At 47.5% G+C, this 17,678-nt stretch overlaps 1 protein-coding gene across 2 annotated transcripts in view; it reads left to right on the top strand.

Annotated features, from left to right (window-relative positions):
* LOC147706109 (embryonic polyadenylate-binding protein-like) overlaps positions 1–17,678 on the top strand; it is a 552,087-nt gene that overhangs the window by 41,506 nt on the left and 492,903 nt on the right. Inside the window, exon 3 of one of the 2 annotated variants that reach the window (XM_086929033.1) lies at positions 15,624–15,817. The exons of the other annotated variant lie outside the window; for it this stretch is intronic. Coding sequence (XP_086785159.1) covers positions 15,624–15,817 — 194 coding nt within the window. The remainder of the gene's footprint in view (positions 1–15,623; positions 15,818–17,678) is intronic. 2 annotated transcript variants of the gene reach the window in all.

Raw genomic sequence — 17,678 nt, 5'->3', positions numbered from 1 at the left:
CCCAGGGTTCCTCAGCAACAACTTTTTGGTAAATAAGACAGATTGTGGGCAACGGCCAGTGATCAACCTAAGAGAGTTCAATGGGTGGCTGGTCTATCCTCATTTCAAGATGAAGGGTATCCATCTTTTGCGCATTCTTCTTAGTCCTGACGACTGGATGGTGCTTTTGGACTTGAAGGATGCGTTTTTAGCAGCGCCCACCCACCCACCCCAACCGCAGGTTCATGCAGTTCAGGTGGCGGCCAGGTGTATGAGTTTGCAACTCTTCCATTCGGACTCTTACCAGGCCCCTGGTGTTTCACCAAGGTTCTCAAACCTGTGGTGGAATCTTTCAGGGTTCGAGGTTTTCGTCTTATAATGTACTTAGATGATCTCCATCTGGACCAGTGTCCAATACGTCTGACAGAACAGTTGCAAACTGCAGTAGACTTATTGACGACAAAACCCAAGCTTTGCAACGAGCGAAAATCACTCCTAGATCATTCCAAACAAACAACATTTCTCCGGTTTGTCATATATTACGTGGAGAAAACCTTAAGCCTTCCCTCTCAGAAGGTGACCAAGGTTCGCAGAGAGTTGAAGAGGAGACTGTCCAGGTCTTTGACCTTTCTCAGACAAGTGCCCCAAATTGTGGACCTTCTATCCTCCTCTATACAGGTGATCTTTTCAGGCCCGCTTGATTACAGCACCCTCCAGCGCCTCCAGGCCTTCCACCTCTGCATGGGACTGCACTATTCAGAACAGATCCTGCTCATGGAGGAAGTCCAGGAGGAAATGGGATGTCTGGCCCACATGAAGGCGTGAAATGGTCAGGTCATATTTGGCTCTGACCCGGATATCATTCTTGATTCTGATGCCAGCAAGTCTGGTTGGGGAGCCTGTGGTGAAGACTCCTTTACAGGAGGAGAATGGTCCACAGAAGAGCAGCAGATCAATGTCAATTGTTTGGAGTTGATGGCGGGCCCTTTGCGATCAAATTTTGGGCAAAAGACCGGGTCGACTGCAGTGCCCTCCTCAAGGTGGATAGTGTGTCAGCGATGCGCTACATCACCCATCTAGGGGGTACAAAGTTAAAGGTCCTTGCGGATCTGGCAAAGGAATTTTGGCTTCTGCCTGTCTCACATGGGTTCAGTGATAACAGTATCTTCCGGAGCATCCAATGTGGTAGCGGACTGGTGCTCCAGAGCATGGTCAGCCATTTGAATCGCATAGTTTTCCAGAAGCTGGACTCCGTTTGGGGCCCTTTCAAAGTGGATCTATTTCCCTCCTGGTAAGAACATCAGCTTCCCAGGTACTTCAGCTGGGAGGCAGACCCTCTGGCAACAGCAACTGACTTTTCTCCAGGATTCGTCCTTGGAGAAAAATTATGCCTTTATCCTATTTGCAATGAGACAATCAGTTCGGATATGGAGACTGAAGGAGTTCTTGATCACTCTGTGTTGAAGGTCTCAAGTATGGTTTCCGGTTCCTCTGGAAATTTTCTGGGTTTCTCCAATCCTCCTATCCCTCATTCCAGATCTCCTTCGGGATCCTCTGTGCAATCATCACCAATCAGTCCTCCAAGTATGCATGTCTCTCATGGACCTGGTGGATGACCGGCAAAGCTGGTGAGGTTCTGGTCTTTCACAGGAGGCTGAAACCATATTGGTGATTTAGAAAAGGGGGTGGTGATGAACAGAGTGTCTGAATTAAGCAGACCACTCTTACCCAGTCCAAAGATCAGGGCTTGATCCATCACCGTTATTTATCTCACTGCCCCATCCCAGCTCAGAACCTGGCTATATGCAACTGGGTGAGAGCTTTCTGCTTAATTCAGAGACTCTGTCCCTCACCACCCCTTGTTGTAAATATTTTTGTCCACCCTAAGCGTGGAAGGGTATTCTCAGATGTGAGACCCTTGCTCATTGCACCATCAGGATTCAAGCAAACCGGGCCGAAGACGGCTGTAATGCCAGAAACCGGTCCCCGGGAGCTTGTTTCCTTCCCAGTGTAAGAATTGGCTTTTGTAGTTTGGTTTGCCCTGTTCCCATCATGCACTGGGACAGGAACAGACTAATTTGCATACAGCCAGGTTCTGAAACTGGGATGGTGCAGTGAGCTAAAAAACGGTGTTGGATCTAGCCCTGATCTCTTTACTGGGTGAGAGCTTTCTGCTTAATTCAGAGACTCTGTCCCTCACCACCCCTTGTTGTAAATATTTTTGTCCACCCTAAGCGTGGAAGGGTATTCTCAGATGTGAGACCCTTGCTCATTGCACCATCAGGATTCAAGCAAACCGGGCCGAAGACGGCTGTAATGCCAGAAACCGGTCCCCGGGAGCTTGTTTCCTTCCCAGTGTAAGAATTGGCTTTTGTAGTTTGGTTTGCCCTGTTCCCATCATGCACTGGGACAGGAACAGACTAATTTGCATACAGCCAGGTTCTGAAACTGAGATGGTGCAGTGAGCTAAAAAACGGTGTTGGATCTAGCCCTGATCTCTTTACTGGGTGAGAGCTTTCTGCTTAATTCAGAGACTCTGTCCCTCACCACCCCTTGTTGTAAATATTTTTGTCCACCCTAAGCGTGGAAGGGTATTCTCAGATGTGAGACCCTTGCTCATTGCACCATCAGGATTCAAGCAAACCGGGCCGAAGACGGCTGTATTGCCAGAAACCGGTCCCCGGGAGCTTGTTTCCTTCCCAGTGTAAGAATTGGCTTTTGTAGTTTGGTTTGCCCTGTTCCCATCATGCACTGGGACAGGAACAGACTAATTTGCATACAGCCAGGTTCTGAAACTGGGATGGTGCAGTGAGCTAAAAAACGGTGTTGGATCTAGCCCTGATCTCTTTACTGGGTGAGAGCTTTCTGCTTAATTCAGAGACTCTGTCCCTCACCACCCCTTGTTGTAAATATGAAACCATATTGGTGGCTGCATGGGCAGACGGAACTAACCAGCTATAGAGATCCGTATGGTCCAGTTGGGTTGGTTAGTTGGTGTCTTCAAAACTATCAAGATCCCATGTGGTGCGAAGTGGTCACTATCCTGAACTTCTTGGCAACCTTTTTGTGTCCCAGGGATTGGCATATCGTACAATCCACTCTTTGATAGGTTGGCCATTTCTGCAGGCCGTATTCCCATCCAAGGAGCTCTGGTAGGTGAATACCAGTTGGTGTGCAAACTGATGAGAGGAATAATTTCGACACTTCTCCTGAAACCCAGTTATTCAGCCTTATGGGATGTTAACAGGGTTTTATTACTTTATTGCTCTTGCCATGCAAGGAATTGCCAATGAAACACACCATGCTTCAATATCTAGTGTCCTGTAGGAGAAAGTTGGATGTGAGGGCCTTGGACATCTCGAAAGGATTTCACCCCACTGGGCCTTCCACATTTCTAGACAGTCAAAGTCCAGAGTGGTGTCCTATCCAGCTTTTGACAAAGCCCCCAAAGTTGTGAGTGGTGTGTTACCTTAAGGCATATGAAAGCATGACGGAAGGACTCCGTCTGCCGGGTGAGCACCAGTTGCTAATATAACTTAAGAAACCTTTCAAAGCCATCACTCATCCCACCATAGCTCATTGGATCCGCTGGATTATGCAAGAAGCAAGCATTGATGTCTCGCAATTTGGAGCCCATTCTGTCAAAGGAGCTATGCTCTCCAAAGCCTTCTTTCTAGTGGCTCACCTAGAGGATATTAACACCTCTGAATGTTCCACGGACTCCATGTTGAAGTGGTTTTATTTTAAACCAGTCATCGACCTGGTGTCTTTGGTGGTGGACAAGCTTTGAACGAGCATAAACCTCGCCTCCGGTCCTGACCTAGAATGTAAGATTTCCTAGGAACCATGAAGGAAAGTTTCAATTTTATTAAGGACAAAGCGGTGAGGATTATTCCCACTCCAGGTTCCTGAGACCCTTTCTTTCTCCGTACCCAGAAGAATGTAGAGTATTTTGAGTTTAGGTTGTAGAAACAGTACTTCATGGCTTTCATAAGGCAGAAGTATCCAAGTTTTTTTTCTTTTTCTTCTAGCCAATGACCATATATTACTGTGCGGTTTCTTTCAAGTATAGAAGTTCATAAATGTCTTTCTCAATTGGTTTCTGAAATTCATGTGCGAGATCACTTAGTTGCGGTTAAGAACTTCGGATGTATGGTTCTTTTCTCTGGATTGTTTCAGGTTTGGATGGTTCCAAAACTGACTAAGGAAAAGTTGTGGAAGTGCTTCTGTCGCAGTGGAGAAAGAGGAAGCTGTTTGGGGAATTCACACCTTTATGGCTATCCTGGACTGTTGATTGGTTGAACTGTGTTGACCTTTCTCTGTGCATGAAAAGCTAGTTTGTTTCAATTTTTTGTTGAAGACTGCTGGAATGAAAATAAAAGTCTGTCTTTAATTTAAGTTTCCTTCATGTTTACTAGGAAACCTACCAAATGTGCAAGGACATGTCTAATTTAATGGACCTTTGTTATTTTCCTTGCACACCTAAGACTTTGCATAGCCTGGCAAACGCTAATCTTGCTTCCTTGTACATGCGTAGCATGGTATCTTCTCCTATGCGGCTGAGAATTGCAGTTAAGTACTTTGCTCTGCACCATGACTACCATCATTCTCCTTTTCTTACCAAGGGTAAGGAAGTAGTGTCTGATCTTTGACATTAGTGGCCTTTTTTGCATCTATGGATGAGGTTTGCAGTCATGAAAGGGAAGTAGTGTAGAATGAAACTGCTGTCTGACATTTTCAAGAACTCCCAGGCCAGTTTAATATCGGTACTTTGGCTCTTCTGTTTGGTCTTAGTTAAGGTGTGTTATATTTCAATGTACCTCTGTTTGTTCCTACTGTTTATTCCAATAAGAGAGAGATTTAATTTTAAGTTCAGATTTGCTTGCCCCGAAATTCTGTCTTTTTTTTTTTACTGTGACTTCGCCTTGCGGCTTTCCATGATGGGAGTCTTATCATATAATTTATTCCCTATAAACTGCATATAGATATTCAGTACATCTCTTCCCCCTCGGCTGATCTCTCCATGGCACTAATGGAGAATGCATGTTTAGGGACTGCCGGCAAACCTAACCCCCAGTTTACTTGATCTATTTCCCTCAGACATTGTGTAAATGTCTTGGCCTTTTCACTCTTCTGCCCTGTACCTTTCTCTCATCCTTATTGTTCATTGGTCACCTCTCTACATCTTTCTCCTCCTTTTTGCTCCTCTCTCCTTACTCTCACCTGTTTTGTTTCATGTGCCATTCTTTTGCCATTTACCCAATTCATTACGTTCCTCTTTCCTATTTACTCTCATCCAGCTGGTGCCGTACTACCCTTTCTGATCCGTCTTCAGCTTCATTCCTTCCCTTACCAGTATTGTCTGATAGTGAATTTGTGGGTCATGTGCCTTAATTGTGCCCTTTTCTTTATTTGTGTGCTTTTGTTCCTTCGCTGATGGATATTCTGCCTCACTCCTCACTCTTAAGCTACATTTCCTTATTCCATAGTCTTCTTCTTTGTGCCTCTACTCTTGAGCACTGTCTGCTGTGTACCCCCTTTCATCTCACTTGACCCCCCCTCACCCCCCCCCCTCCTCTGCTGAATTTCATTCGTCATATGCCTCAGCTATATCGTGACTGTGTTGTGGCTCTTTCATTTGTCTCATTCTACATGTACCTTGGGATACGCTCTCCTCCACATTGTCTCTGTCATCACCCTCTCCTGTTTTATTTTTTTATCCGTCATATATCCAGTTTCTGCGCCTCTGTTGCCTTTAGATCTGATAGACTACTAGCCACAGATTCCTTAACGTAGAATTATCCCCAGGCGTGAGACTGGGTCCGGAAACTTTTTGCCCAGCATCCCTGCGCACCGGGGTAGGCTGCATCATGCGACTCCGCCCAGGCGTCGTCTGTGTACGTGACGTCCGTGAGATCACATAAGTTCCACACAAGCGCCCTACGTCAGTTTTTTTCCTTTTCTGCATGCAACGCGGATCTGGTTCGTGCTCCGGGCCTGTTTAAGCCTGTCCCTTCGCTATTGCGTGTTTGTGGGAACAGTGTGCGCTTTAAGATGTACTAGTCGTGTGGACGCCTTATGTCTGCGACGGATCCTCACCTCATTTGCATGTGGTGTTTGGGGGAGGATGACGGCTCCACTGATTGCGAGGCGTGCCAACAGTTGAAGCCGAAGTAGTGGTGGGAGCGCCAGATGAAACTTCTCTCGGTTCACCTGTCCCGATCGGGTTTGTCACCTCGATCAGCTTCTGCAGAAGGTGTTTCGAAGCAACCATAGTCTGCATCCTCATCCCTCTCCTATGTCGCAAGAGCGTCGCTCCCCTGTCGGTAAGGGTCGCAGTTTGTCCCCGTGGGTTGGTTTCCGGCCTGTGGGCTCTCCGCAGTTGATGCGGCCCGCGTATCGACCCCCTATCCACCGTTTTCCGGTGAGGGGACATCGAGAGCCCAGTTGGAGACATATGCGGCAGCTTTGCAGGCCTCGCTGGCTTCTCCTCGTCTTCCTTTCCCTCCTGGGACGTAGGCGGATATCTTGCGTTGTGCGGGGTCCTCCGCAGTGTCGCCGGCGGCTCCGGCGCCGACTGGCTCGGCTCCAGGCTTGGAAGATGTGGTACCGTTTGGGTGCGGTCCTTCGAGGGTCCCTCCTTCAGACCACGGCTCCTCTGCCTTGCCGCTAACTCCAGCGAGAGTCCCTGTGGTGTTGTGGGAGGTCGCCGGGACTCTGGTCGCATCCTCGAGCCCCTCTTGGCCCGCTGGACAGGTGGTGGTCTTGTCTGAGGCCGAGGTGACGCCGCTATGGCGCCAGCAGCTACTGGCCCTGGCGGTGCCACAGGGGTCGGCGGACCCCTCGCGTCCCGTCATGGGACGAGGCTGGCGGAGGACCCCTTGCCCCCCTCCGGGCCCCTCTCGTCCCTCCACGCAGGCGGCTGCCTCGTCGGAGATAGAGTCGGAGGTCGAGTCGGCCTTGGCGGCGCCACATGGGTCAGCGGACCCCCCTCATCCCATTATGGGTCGAGGCTGGTGGGGGGCTCCTTGTTGCTCCCCGGGTCCCTCTCGTCCTTCCACACAGGTGGCTGCCATGTCGGAGGTAGAGTTGGCGCCGCCTCTTAGCCACCTCGGCTCCCACCCAGCCCCGGTCCCCTGCGCTGTGTGGTGTCTGGTCGCGGACTCATCTTCGGACGCCCCCTCTTCCCCCGAGGATGGGCGCCTGCTGGTGTCTTCCTCGCCAGAGACTGGCAGCCGCATCGTGGCTTTTTCCATGAAGCCGTCCAAGGACCTACCTGCGGTGGTTTTCACCGGAGGAGCCACAGGTCCCCCACTCTTCGGTCCCTCTTTCTCCTTTCCGAACTTGGCCTTTGCCCATTCCGGCTGGCTTAGGAGACGGCCGCCTTAGCTTGCAGCCATCGCCCATGCAGGAGCTGCTTTCCCCACCGCGGGGCCCTACTGAGGCGGGTGCGTTCTTCGCTCGCGCTGTGTCCACGACTGTGGGTATTTTGCGCATGGGTGATCCAGAAGATGATCTGCGGGTAAAGGGGCAGCCGGAAGTTCTCCACCAGGACTCTGGTGGGAGGGAGCTGCCGCTCCATTCTTCCCTGATGGGGACTTTGGGGTGCCCCGCCACGGGGGATCCGGTGCCCCAACAACTTCTGCACTTCTGCGTGACCCGGTGTGTCTTTCCCTCCATCCCTTTGCCTCAAGCCCCCTTTTGCGGACTGCCTTGCCCTCCCTGCTGCCGCTGTTGTCTCCACCATCACAGGAGGCCTGCTGGCTAGACTCTTGGGGGTGCAATATGTTTGCCTCGACCAGTGCGGCTCTACGGGTCTTTAACACTTTGTGTGTTGGCTAGGGCCACCTCTTGCTTGTGGGACTCGGCTGAGTCCCTGGGATCCACTGCTTTACAGGAGGATGCTAGGGTTGATTTGCAGCACAATGCGTTCGATGGCCGGGAGCTGGCTGCGTTTATTCTTCGCTCCACTCTGGACATCTCGGAGGTGCTTGGTCGTGTCATGGCTTCTTCGGTTGCCCTTCGCCAGAATGCTTGGCTTCGGGGCAGTGTGTTCCCGGAAAATGTTCGGGAACGGCTGGTTGATCTTCCCTTGAATGACATTCTTTTGTTCCATGCCCCGGCAAACTCGGCCATCCGGAGGTTCTTTGCAGGGCTTCGGCCGCCTCCTCCTCTTTCTCCCCCTCAGTGACCGGTGAGTTGATCTAGTTCTTGGAAACTTTCTTCCTTTTGGGTGGGTCACCCTAGTTGTTGTCTGTGTGCTTCATGGCCACTGGAGTCCTCCTTGTTGAGGCTGTGGGTCTGTTGGCTGCTGACGGCCCTTTTTGACTGTGTTTTTGCCTTGAGTTATATGCACCAGGTAGGCCCTGAGATTATGCCTTCTGTTTTTTCTCTTTGGCTGCTTGACAAGCCTTCTACGGGGATTTTTACCTGCGGTTCTTTTTGTTGTCCTCTGCTGCGGAAGTTTCTTCCTAAGAGGGTTCCCATGTCTTGGGACTTAACATACCCTATGTGGGGTAGTGGTAGCTGTTGTATAGCTTGGTCTATGCTGGGGAGTTGTGGTTGCCTGCGGGCTTCTACTCTCCATGGCTTTTAGGGAAGTTGCTGGTGCACTTCCCTTATTGCTGGATTGGAATGCCTTGGTGGCGCCCCGGGGTGGTCTTCTCCTTGGTCGTTGCGCTGTTCTCCTGGTCTGCCTGCTGTCTGCGTCATGACTCTGGTTCTACTTCTTTTTGGGTCGTGGTGCGGGCCCCTCTCTGAGGTGTGTCCGGGCCCTTCTTCACCTTCAAGTTCTCTGTCCTGATTGCTGTGATGGATTTTGTCTTTCTCCCTCTTTTAGGAGCTGCCTGCTCTTTTTTCCTGGGTGCCCCGGGTTTCTCTTTCTGCTTCCGACTGCTTGTTGCTGCCGGCGCTGTTATGTTATGTTAATAGATTTCTATAGCAGGCGACTCACCAGGAGGCATCTCTGCGCTGCCCTAGCGAAATGAGGATAGTAGACAGTCACATTAAATGAATATGTTAAAACAGAAAGGTTTTCAATTGTTTCCTAAAAACGACATACAAGGAACATTATCGCAGGGCGACTGGGAAGCGGATTCCAGTACTGTGGTGAAAGGTACAAAAAAGCTCTCCCACCGATGCGGCTAAGGCGAATTCGGGGAACTTTTAACAGAGCCAAGGAGTTGGACCTTAGGTTGCAACCCAAAGCCTGCTTGATACATTTCTTCTGAAGATAAAGAGGACCTTTGCCATCCACGGCATTAAAAGTAAGACAACAGATCTTAAAGAAAGATTGCTTCTTAATTGGTAGCCAGTGCAGCTGTTTCAACAAAGGGCCGAGGGTGAGCCTGGAGGACGATTTAATATCATTCTAGCTGCGGTGTTTTGAATTACCTGCAGTTTAGTCTGTTCTGTCTGGTCTTTTGACTTCTGGCTGTGGTGGGTTCAGCTGCCTTCTTTGCGGGGTGAGTTCCGGGGGGGGGGGTAGAGGAGGGGGCTTGCATCCCTAGTCTCCTTGAAGCCTCTAGGTAGTTCTTCTTACTCTTCCTTGCCTTGTCCTTGGATAGAGGTTATGTTGCCTTGTATGGGTATGGGGTGCTTCGGCCTCCCCTTGCCTTGCCATTGTTTCCTCTGTTGAGGGTGAACGGGCTTCCTCTCCTTTCTTTTCGTTGCCCCGCCCCTCTTGAGGTCGGTGGTGTTCTGCTTGTAGGGGTTCCCCTTGCCTGGGGGACGGGGCTCCTTGCCCTGTCCGTTGGACTGGTCCCCTGTGGGACCCTCTGTTATGTCCAGGCAGGCGGGGTCCTCTCGCAGACACTCCTTCCCATGGGTATGGCTAGGGTATCTATTCTACATTAAGGAATCTGCGGCTAGTAGTCTCTATCAGATGTAAGAGTTACTTACCTTCGGTAACTATGTATCTGGTATAGACTATTTTTGCCGCAGATTCCTTCACGGCCTACCCTTCCTCCCCATTCTGCGAGGACCCTTGGTTGGTCTTCTGCACTCACCTCCGGTGGGTGGCTGTGTCTTCTGTGAGTGTTTTACTTTCCCTCTTTCTGACAGGATGATTCGTCCTGTTTCTTTGTTCTTTTCCTCTTTGGTACATTGGAGGATGGGTTTATAGGTACTCCTGTGCCCCTATGCTCTGGTTTCTCCAGGATTGAGGCTTGCCTTCATTCTCTTCCCTCCCCTCCCTCTCCCCTTTGTTGCGAAGGGTTCTGGTCCCTCTGCTATCCTCTGGGTTGGGGTCATCCGGCCATGCCTTTGCCCTTTGTTATTTAGTCGGGTTGTCGCACTCTGTGCTGGGGTTACCTTGGAGGTTTGTCGTTCCTGCTTGTCTTGGACCTGGTTCCCCTTTGTTGTTTTTGGTGGGGGTTGTATTCCTGCTACATGTTGTCATGACATTTTACACATGTTCCCTGTCTCCAGGGGGGGTCTGTTTACATATGGCAGGGTGGCTGCTCAGGGCTGTACTCTGTTCTTTATTCTTTTCCCTGTCTTTAGGTACTGCTGTGTCTGGCACTGCTCCTTATGGTGTTCGTCACCATTCCTTTTTCCAATTTTTCTGCTCTTTTGCACACTGTTCCCATACTCCCACAGTTTTGTCTTATGGCTCAGTGTTGTGGTGCGGAAAGTTCTCTGAAGAAAACAGTCGTAGGCTCGCGGGGGGGGGGGGGGGGTGGACGACTTATGTGACCTCGTTGACGTCACGTACAACTCCTGGGCGGATTCGCGTGATGCCGTCCACCCGGCACGCAGGGATGCTGGGTAACAAGTTTCCGGATCCGGTCTCACGCCTGGGGATAATTCTACGTTAAGGAATCTGTGGCTAGAATCTTCTCTACCAGACACATCGTTACCGAAGGTGAGTAACTCGTACGTTTCTTGTCTCTCTTTTGACTTTTGGCACTTTCTACCTGCCCCCATGAGCCACACATATACCATGCTTGTTCCTCCCTAGACCGTCATCCAGCTTATTCTTTGTTTAGCTCTCTTATTTGATTGTATGGTGCTAATCACTTATCTGGCTTATTTCCTCACCCATTTGTACTTTTTTCATCTGCTGTGCTGGTTATATCTTACCCACTGTGTACCTATATTGCTTCTTTCACCATTTGTTTTTTTCAACTTGTGGGCTCGGGTTCAAATGTATCTATATATTTTTTTAAACATTTTTAAGGAATATTTAAGTTGATTGGGACAGCTAGTAGTTTTTAGGGCAGAGACTTGATCAGCACTATATGGCTTTCTTTTTTTAAGTAGTGCTGATTGCAAGGCCTCCCATTCACTGAATCCACCCTCTGAGGAACACAACCTTGTGATCTCAGCCCAAACACTTGGACTTACCCAAATATTCGAAGTAAGGGGACCAGGAAGTTACGGTCTACGTAGGGAAAATGGGTTCATATCACCCTGCTGAAGCTCAGGGTACTTTGTGGGTACTGAAATCCTTCTTCATCATAGTTTGTTGGCAAAAGGGGCTTGATTTCACTGACACCATGTTTTAGTTCAAAATAATGTTATGCGATATTCTCAAAGCAAATATACTCACTGTCCTCAAATCGCGCATACATACCTTGGAGGTAAAGCATGCATCACTCGATAAAAGGAAGGCTAAATAGACCATTGCGTCCTGTAGCTACTTTTTTCAGTAAGGATTCTTGATTTAATAAACCTTTTTCTTATGAAGCAAAGGGGTAAACTGTTTTTCATGGATGAGATTGGAAATCTTTGGCTTGCGGTATATGTACATAGTATGCATTTCCCTTGCAATTTCCATGTCTTTTGTGATTCTGATGTTATCCTTATGTACCATCACTGCTCTCTATATAGAACAAAAAAATACAATAAGGCTCAAGTGTTAGAACTGAAGTAGTTATTAGTTAAACTGTGAGACTCCAATGTGAAAAATGAATAAATCACAAAGCGCTCTGCTGATATACGAAAAATTGATTTAGGTAGGAATTAAATAATAAATCAATCCTACTTGAATTAATGGTGATCAGTCCTCCAGTATTCCAAACAAGCATTTGGAATGCAACAGGTCTCGCATGTTTTTGCGTTACAGCCAATGGTGCTGTAATGAATTTTTTTTAATTTATGTGAGACTGAGTGCGAAAGTGATAGAAAGCGAGAGATGGCATTTAGAGAAAGTTATTTTCGTACATAAGTGAGAGGTAGCGTGAAGAAAGAATGAGAGAAAGTCTAAATCCAAACAGAGCCTGGCAGGCAATAAAACAGCCCTACATACTGACCTGTCAGAGCAGCCAGTCAGTCACTGCCTATTACCTAGTAGACCAGTTGGACCCTGAAAATGACTCTAGCCTTTTTTCAATCATTTGGGAAAGTACTAGATTCAAGAAAAGCATTTCTGATGTTAGATAGTAGCAAATCATGTCTAGTACTTTGTGGAACATTTGTGAGGGCAAGTGTCTGAAAGGGAGCCAGGCCTAAACGAGGGGTGGTGACCAGCAGGTGGTGCCCAATATATTGTTAATAACTTAGTGGTACTCATTTGATCAACCTCGGAAGGATGACAGACTGATTAAACCTGCAACAATATGAACCTGTAATCACGAGATCAATCACAGACTAGTAGAGGGAGATTCATTAGACCACGGAGCCGTCTTTTGTACAATGGAATAATGAATGAACAGGAAATGGAGTGGAGCAAACAATATATTTTGCTGCAGGATTAGTAGTACGTGTTAGCAGTGCATGGACCCTTCCAGTAATCTCCATGTATGGGCAGGGCCAACCTAATGATGTGAACCCTGTGACCACATTGTGTTAACGTGCGTTAAAATTACAAAAGGATGAGGTAATAAAATCAATCACGCTGTATTATGCGCCTTTTCATTGTTTAGTAAACTGTGCCAAACAGTTTGGTCCTCTCTTGCTTTTATAATTGCAGTGACCCTGGGTATAGGCAGACGTTCCTAAGAGAGCGCTCGTGTTCAGAGGGTGACGTGTCATGAGCACACTGGTGTTTGTCCCCAGAGCCATTCAAACAAAGGGCTCTTTGGCGAAATGTACAACTGGGCCCCTCAAGAGTCATTTTAGGACTTATCCTCTACATATCAAATTGAAAAAAAGTTGTGAAGGAAGAGTTTGTGGGACAAAGTGGAAACAAACATGGGCTCATAGGTCAGCACGCCCGCAACAGTTGGGGAAGTATTAGCTATTTGGGGGGCGAATGAGACCCTCTCACCCATGGAAACCGGTGCCACTGCATCTGCTGTGCAGTTGATAGATGTGCCCCTAAAAAACAGCTTGTGTTTTTTCTTGCATATAAATTCTAATTTTCAATAACACCCCTCATTCTATAGTAATGGAGGCAAAGCAAATCCTAGAAGCTATTGTGGGAGGGGAGGGTGCGGGAGGGTGGTAGTGGTGGTGGGGGGGAAGGGGGGCTAGTGCCACTGCTCCATACTCTCCTATTCTCTGCCTACCTCTACTGTGAAAGCACCACTGTTGGAAAATCGCTCACTAGTTCAACGAAGCGCCGCTATCTTTGTAACATTGTGTGGTTTTACTGAAAACATTTACACCCCCCACACACTCTCCCCTACCCCCTCCACCCCGGACCCCCGGCTGCTGACATCTGATCCAGGTGTGGCTGGTTGATTTGCACAGGTCTCTGGGCAGGGGTGGGGTGTGTGCACTGCAGGTAGGAATGTGCAGCAGGGGCAGACAGAGACAAAGTCTGCTGCACAGGATTGTCAGAGCAATAGGAGGCAGCCATTACCGTTGCTTTCCCAGCATAGCCACATGCATTGCACGGGGTCCTAGCAGCCACATGGGCTGCTGATCAGCTGCTCCAGGAGAGGAGAGGAACGTAGGGGGTGCGGGCAGGTCGGAGCCCAGCTCAGTGGATGATCACTATGGCCAGAAGAGGCTTTTACCGTGGGAGGAGCGTCGGTAGCTTGTGGGGGAGCCGATGCAGCTTTGAAGCTGCTAATAAAATTAAAGTGCGGGGCTTGGAAATTTTGCTCTGCCATTGTCCCAGCTGGGCACGTCGTCCTTGTGTGCTGTAGGAGAAACTCCTAACTGAAAATTGTGCATGCACCATGTAACTACGAAGTAAAGGGGCCAGTAGCCATGGGAGGATACCAATGATGTCATGGCCGTACTAAGGCGGGACTAACAAGCCTATTATGGAATCACACACCAGCATTTACGAAGGACAAAGACAGAAGCCAGTGAAAAATATGGGCAGAAAGTGGGAGCAGCTTGTCTCCCATACTCTACTACCGCAGTCTCGCAGAGCGAGTAGCGCATGCACACTGGTGCCAAAACTCGACCTAAAAATGTGCAGTCAAACACGAGGGGGTGTGAGGAACAAAGAAGGGTAAAAATGGCATTGATGCTGGAGCCTTTGTACAAAGCAAGAGTATTCACATGGAATACCATGAATAGTCCCTAGTGTTTGATGTTTCAATCCTAAGAGGAGCGTCAGGTTCGTCTTCAGTACAGGTTAATCTAATGAGAATCAGAGCACCAAGGTCTAGAGAAAGGAACCAGAAATGATTGGTTGAGGGAAAAGGTATTTAAAGCAGTGGCAAAGGATTGTAACTTCTAAAAGGGTTTTGCCAACTGATCACAAAACCGAGGGTAAGACAGAAATTGATTTACAAAAGCTGATGTGATGGCAGATTAAATGGGAACGTGCACTAAGGCTACTTGATAAAAACACAGAAAGGATTAAGGTACTGGCATCCAGTAAAAAAAAACACAAACTAATATGTTTAGCATTGGGCATGGGTACTTGCAGTGGTAGAACTGGTACTCAGTAAGCCTAGAAAAATTTAAGGTAGTCCAGTTTAAAAAACGAATAAAGACAAGGAAGTAGGAATTTGATGGAAACTGGGATTAGCATTACCACCGCTGTATGGTGACCGGTTTTCAAAAGAATAAGTCAGCAAATCAACTTGTCTGTGAAACTGGTTTTGAAGGTGGGCCGTAAGGAGAAATGAATGGGCGCATCTTCAAGAAACAATGCTACCTAAATGTAGGCAGTAATGAGTAAGGTGGTTATAGTTCAAAGTCTTATCAAGCTGATCGACTTATGCAGAAGTGTTGAAATGAATAAACAGTTTCCCTGCAGTACAAATGTATTCCTTGCCTCATGAAAATACGTACGAGATGTTGCAACACTTCTAGTTTGCTTTTCCTATGTGCTTACCCTCCTTATTGTAGCCAGAGATTGGTATCCTTATTTCCGTGAAAAGCTTACGGCTTGTTGAGTCTTCAAAAAAACCTTGAAGTCCCAGTCATCATGGGCACACAATGTGAGTTTGCACAAATCCTCCCGGACCCGACCCCAACAAGTTTATGTCCTTCTCTGTGATCCCATTGCCTCCTGTTTCCTGCCATACCGTACTAAGACCTCTTATTTGATGCTGCTGTTGTTACAATTTTCGAACTTCTCAGTCTGAGTTGACTATCGAAAGAAGCATTATGATCTTACCTCTCCTTGTGCACTGTTGGACAGTATTGTCCAGGGGGATCTTTTACTATTTAATGTTTTTAGAATGCTAAACTGAAAACTTACTTGTATTCTTGAAAATGTCCTCAGGAACACTTTGTGGTAAACTGGTGCTTTTTATTTTTCTCAAATTGACTCTTGCCATATTATTTGACAGCTGAACGTGCTTTGGACACAATGAATTTTGAAGTGATTAAAGGTCGACCAATTCGAATTATGTGGTCTCAGCGTGATCCAGGTCTTAGAAAATCTGGTGTTGGAAATGTGTTCATTAAAAATCTGGATGAGTCAATTGACAATAAAGCCTTGTACGATACCTTTTCGGCTTTTGGAAATATTCTGTCTTGCAAGGTAAGCTCATTGCCTTTACATTGATGAAGCGCCAGTTCACCTACCAAGCCCTTTACACTAAGTATGGTCTTGTGCCCCTTTTCCCTCGTTAATGAGCCTTGCAAGAGCACAACTTGTTCGTCCTAATCATGACTTGGAATGCTATGCGGAGTATTTAGTACATACTTATGTTTATGATTTATGTAGTGGGCGTGGGCTTGCTTATTACTACTTTTTACATTATCCATAAGCAATTCCTGAGTGTTATTAATACTAGCAATCTATGGTGATCTATCAGGGAGGTGTGTGAATTTCCTTGTAGTTTAGACAACAGATCTTTAGTTGCACTCTGGCCATGTGGGGGATCCAGTGAGGGTCTTGAAGTATTAGTGTTTTGGTCCATTGGGTGCTGCTTACCAAATGGAGAACTACTTTGAGTGGTTCCATGAATACTTAGGGGGTGGATACATGATAGAGTAGCATTCCTCAAATCCAGTCTGTAAATTGCCCGCTCATGGGCTCCTGTATTGAATTTGGGGAGGAGTGGGGTGATGGATTTTCTTCTTAGCAAGAAGAAATAAGTTAACTGCTTTTTCCACCTTGTTGATGTAGGATATTAGTTAGAATTGTGTTTGTAATATTTTACATCAGACAGATCTGCTTAATCTACAAGTGTCATTCATGGTTTGCTTACGCTTTGTCAAGTTCCATCGCTACCCTTTCCAGATGGTATGATCTGTAGCTGAAGAGCTCCAAGAGACCTATAGATGCCTTTGCTCCCAGCTGTACTTTTAACAAGTGGTTAGAGGTTGCTTTGTGATATGAATTTCCTTATTAAAAAAGAAAGTGATGAACACTTAACGTACTGTATCTTTTGAACTCCTGTACGGTAGGCCAGTGATTTGGAGAACTCCTGTACGGTAGGCCAGTGATTTGGAATCAACATGTCAGCCAACAGATCATCCCCATTCCACAATATTCCAAACCACTGGAGAGCGTGATCTAAGAGGGAACATTCTAAGTAAACTACCTCACTAGCTAAATGTTACTTAGTGAGAGGGGCAATGCTGCTGAGTAATAGGTCTCCTACCATAATCTCCTGCCACAATCGAGCATACATCAACTAAGTCCAATCGATGGGTTCATCTGCAGAGACTTGAAGGTTGAACTCTAGGTTCTGCCACCTGCATTAGTACCGCTAAACAGTAAAGCCTGCCTCCAAATGTAACACTGTATCAAAGAGAATCACGCTGTGGATAAACTGCCTTCCTGAAAATGTTGGGTTTCTGATGGATACTTCTACTTGCAGATTCATGGGATCTTACTGATGCAAAGTTGTGCAAGTAATGCTAGAGCATGCACTGTAAAGGGATCCAATAAAGTCAAGCTCATCATGGCCCAATCTTGGGATGATTGAATTGCCAGAAGAAAATCTGGTCTCAGGACGTTGTCACCGGCATAACCATTGTCTAAGTCCTCCTGGCGAAAGCGCTTGAAAAACTAACTTTTCAACGATCAGAACCACTTGGTTCTGATCGTCGAAAGGTTAGTTGCGAATGTGCTCTCTTGGACCTCAGATGTTTTCCTCTCAGTCCAACACCTGCGGCTCCCTCACCCAGGCCTCAGCTGTGTTCACCCAACCTGGAGTTTCCTGTCCCGGAACAGATCCTATTTATTTCCTGAACATGTTTGACGTCTCCTGCAGGGCCATTGTTCCACTTGAGAGCCATTGCGTGCCATGGGACCTATAGGCCTACTGTTCAGACAGCTGCTGGCGGGATTTACTACGGTGCCATTGTTCCCTTTCTCCCCTTGCCTACTATTTCTCATTCTCTCGTTTCACCATCTGAATCTTCACCATAGGCACCAGACCAAACTTCAC

This window comes from Lissotriton vulgaris, chromosome 7, assembly GCF_964263255.1.
Source record: "Lissotriton vulgaris chromosome 7, aLisVul1.2, whole genome shotgun sequence".
NCBI lineage: Eukaryota > Metazoa > Chordata > Amphibia > Caudata > Salamandridae > Lissotriton > Lissotriton vulgaris.
This window is presented reverse-complemented; position numbering and strand designations above follow the sequence as displayed.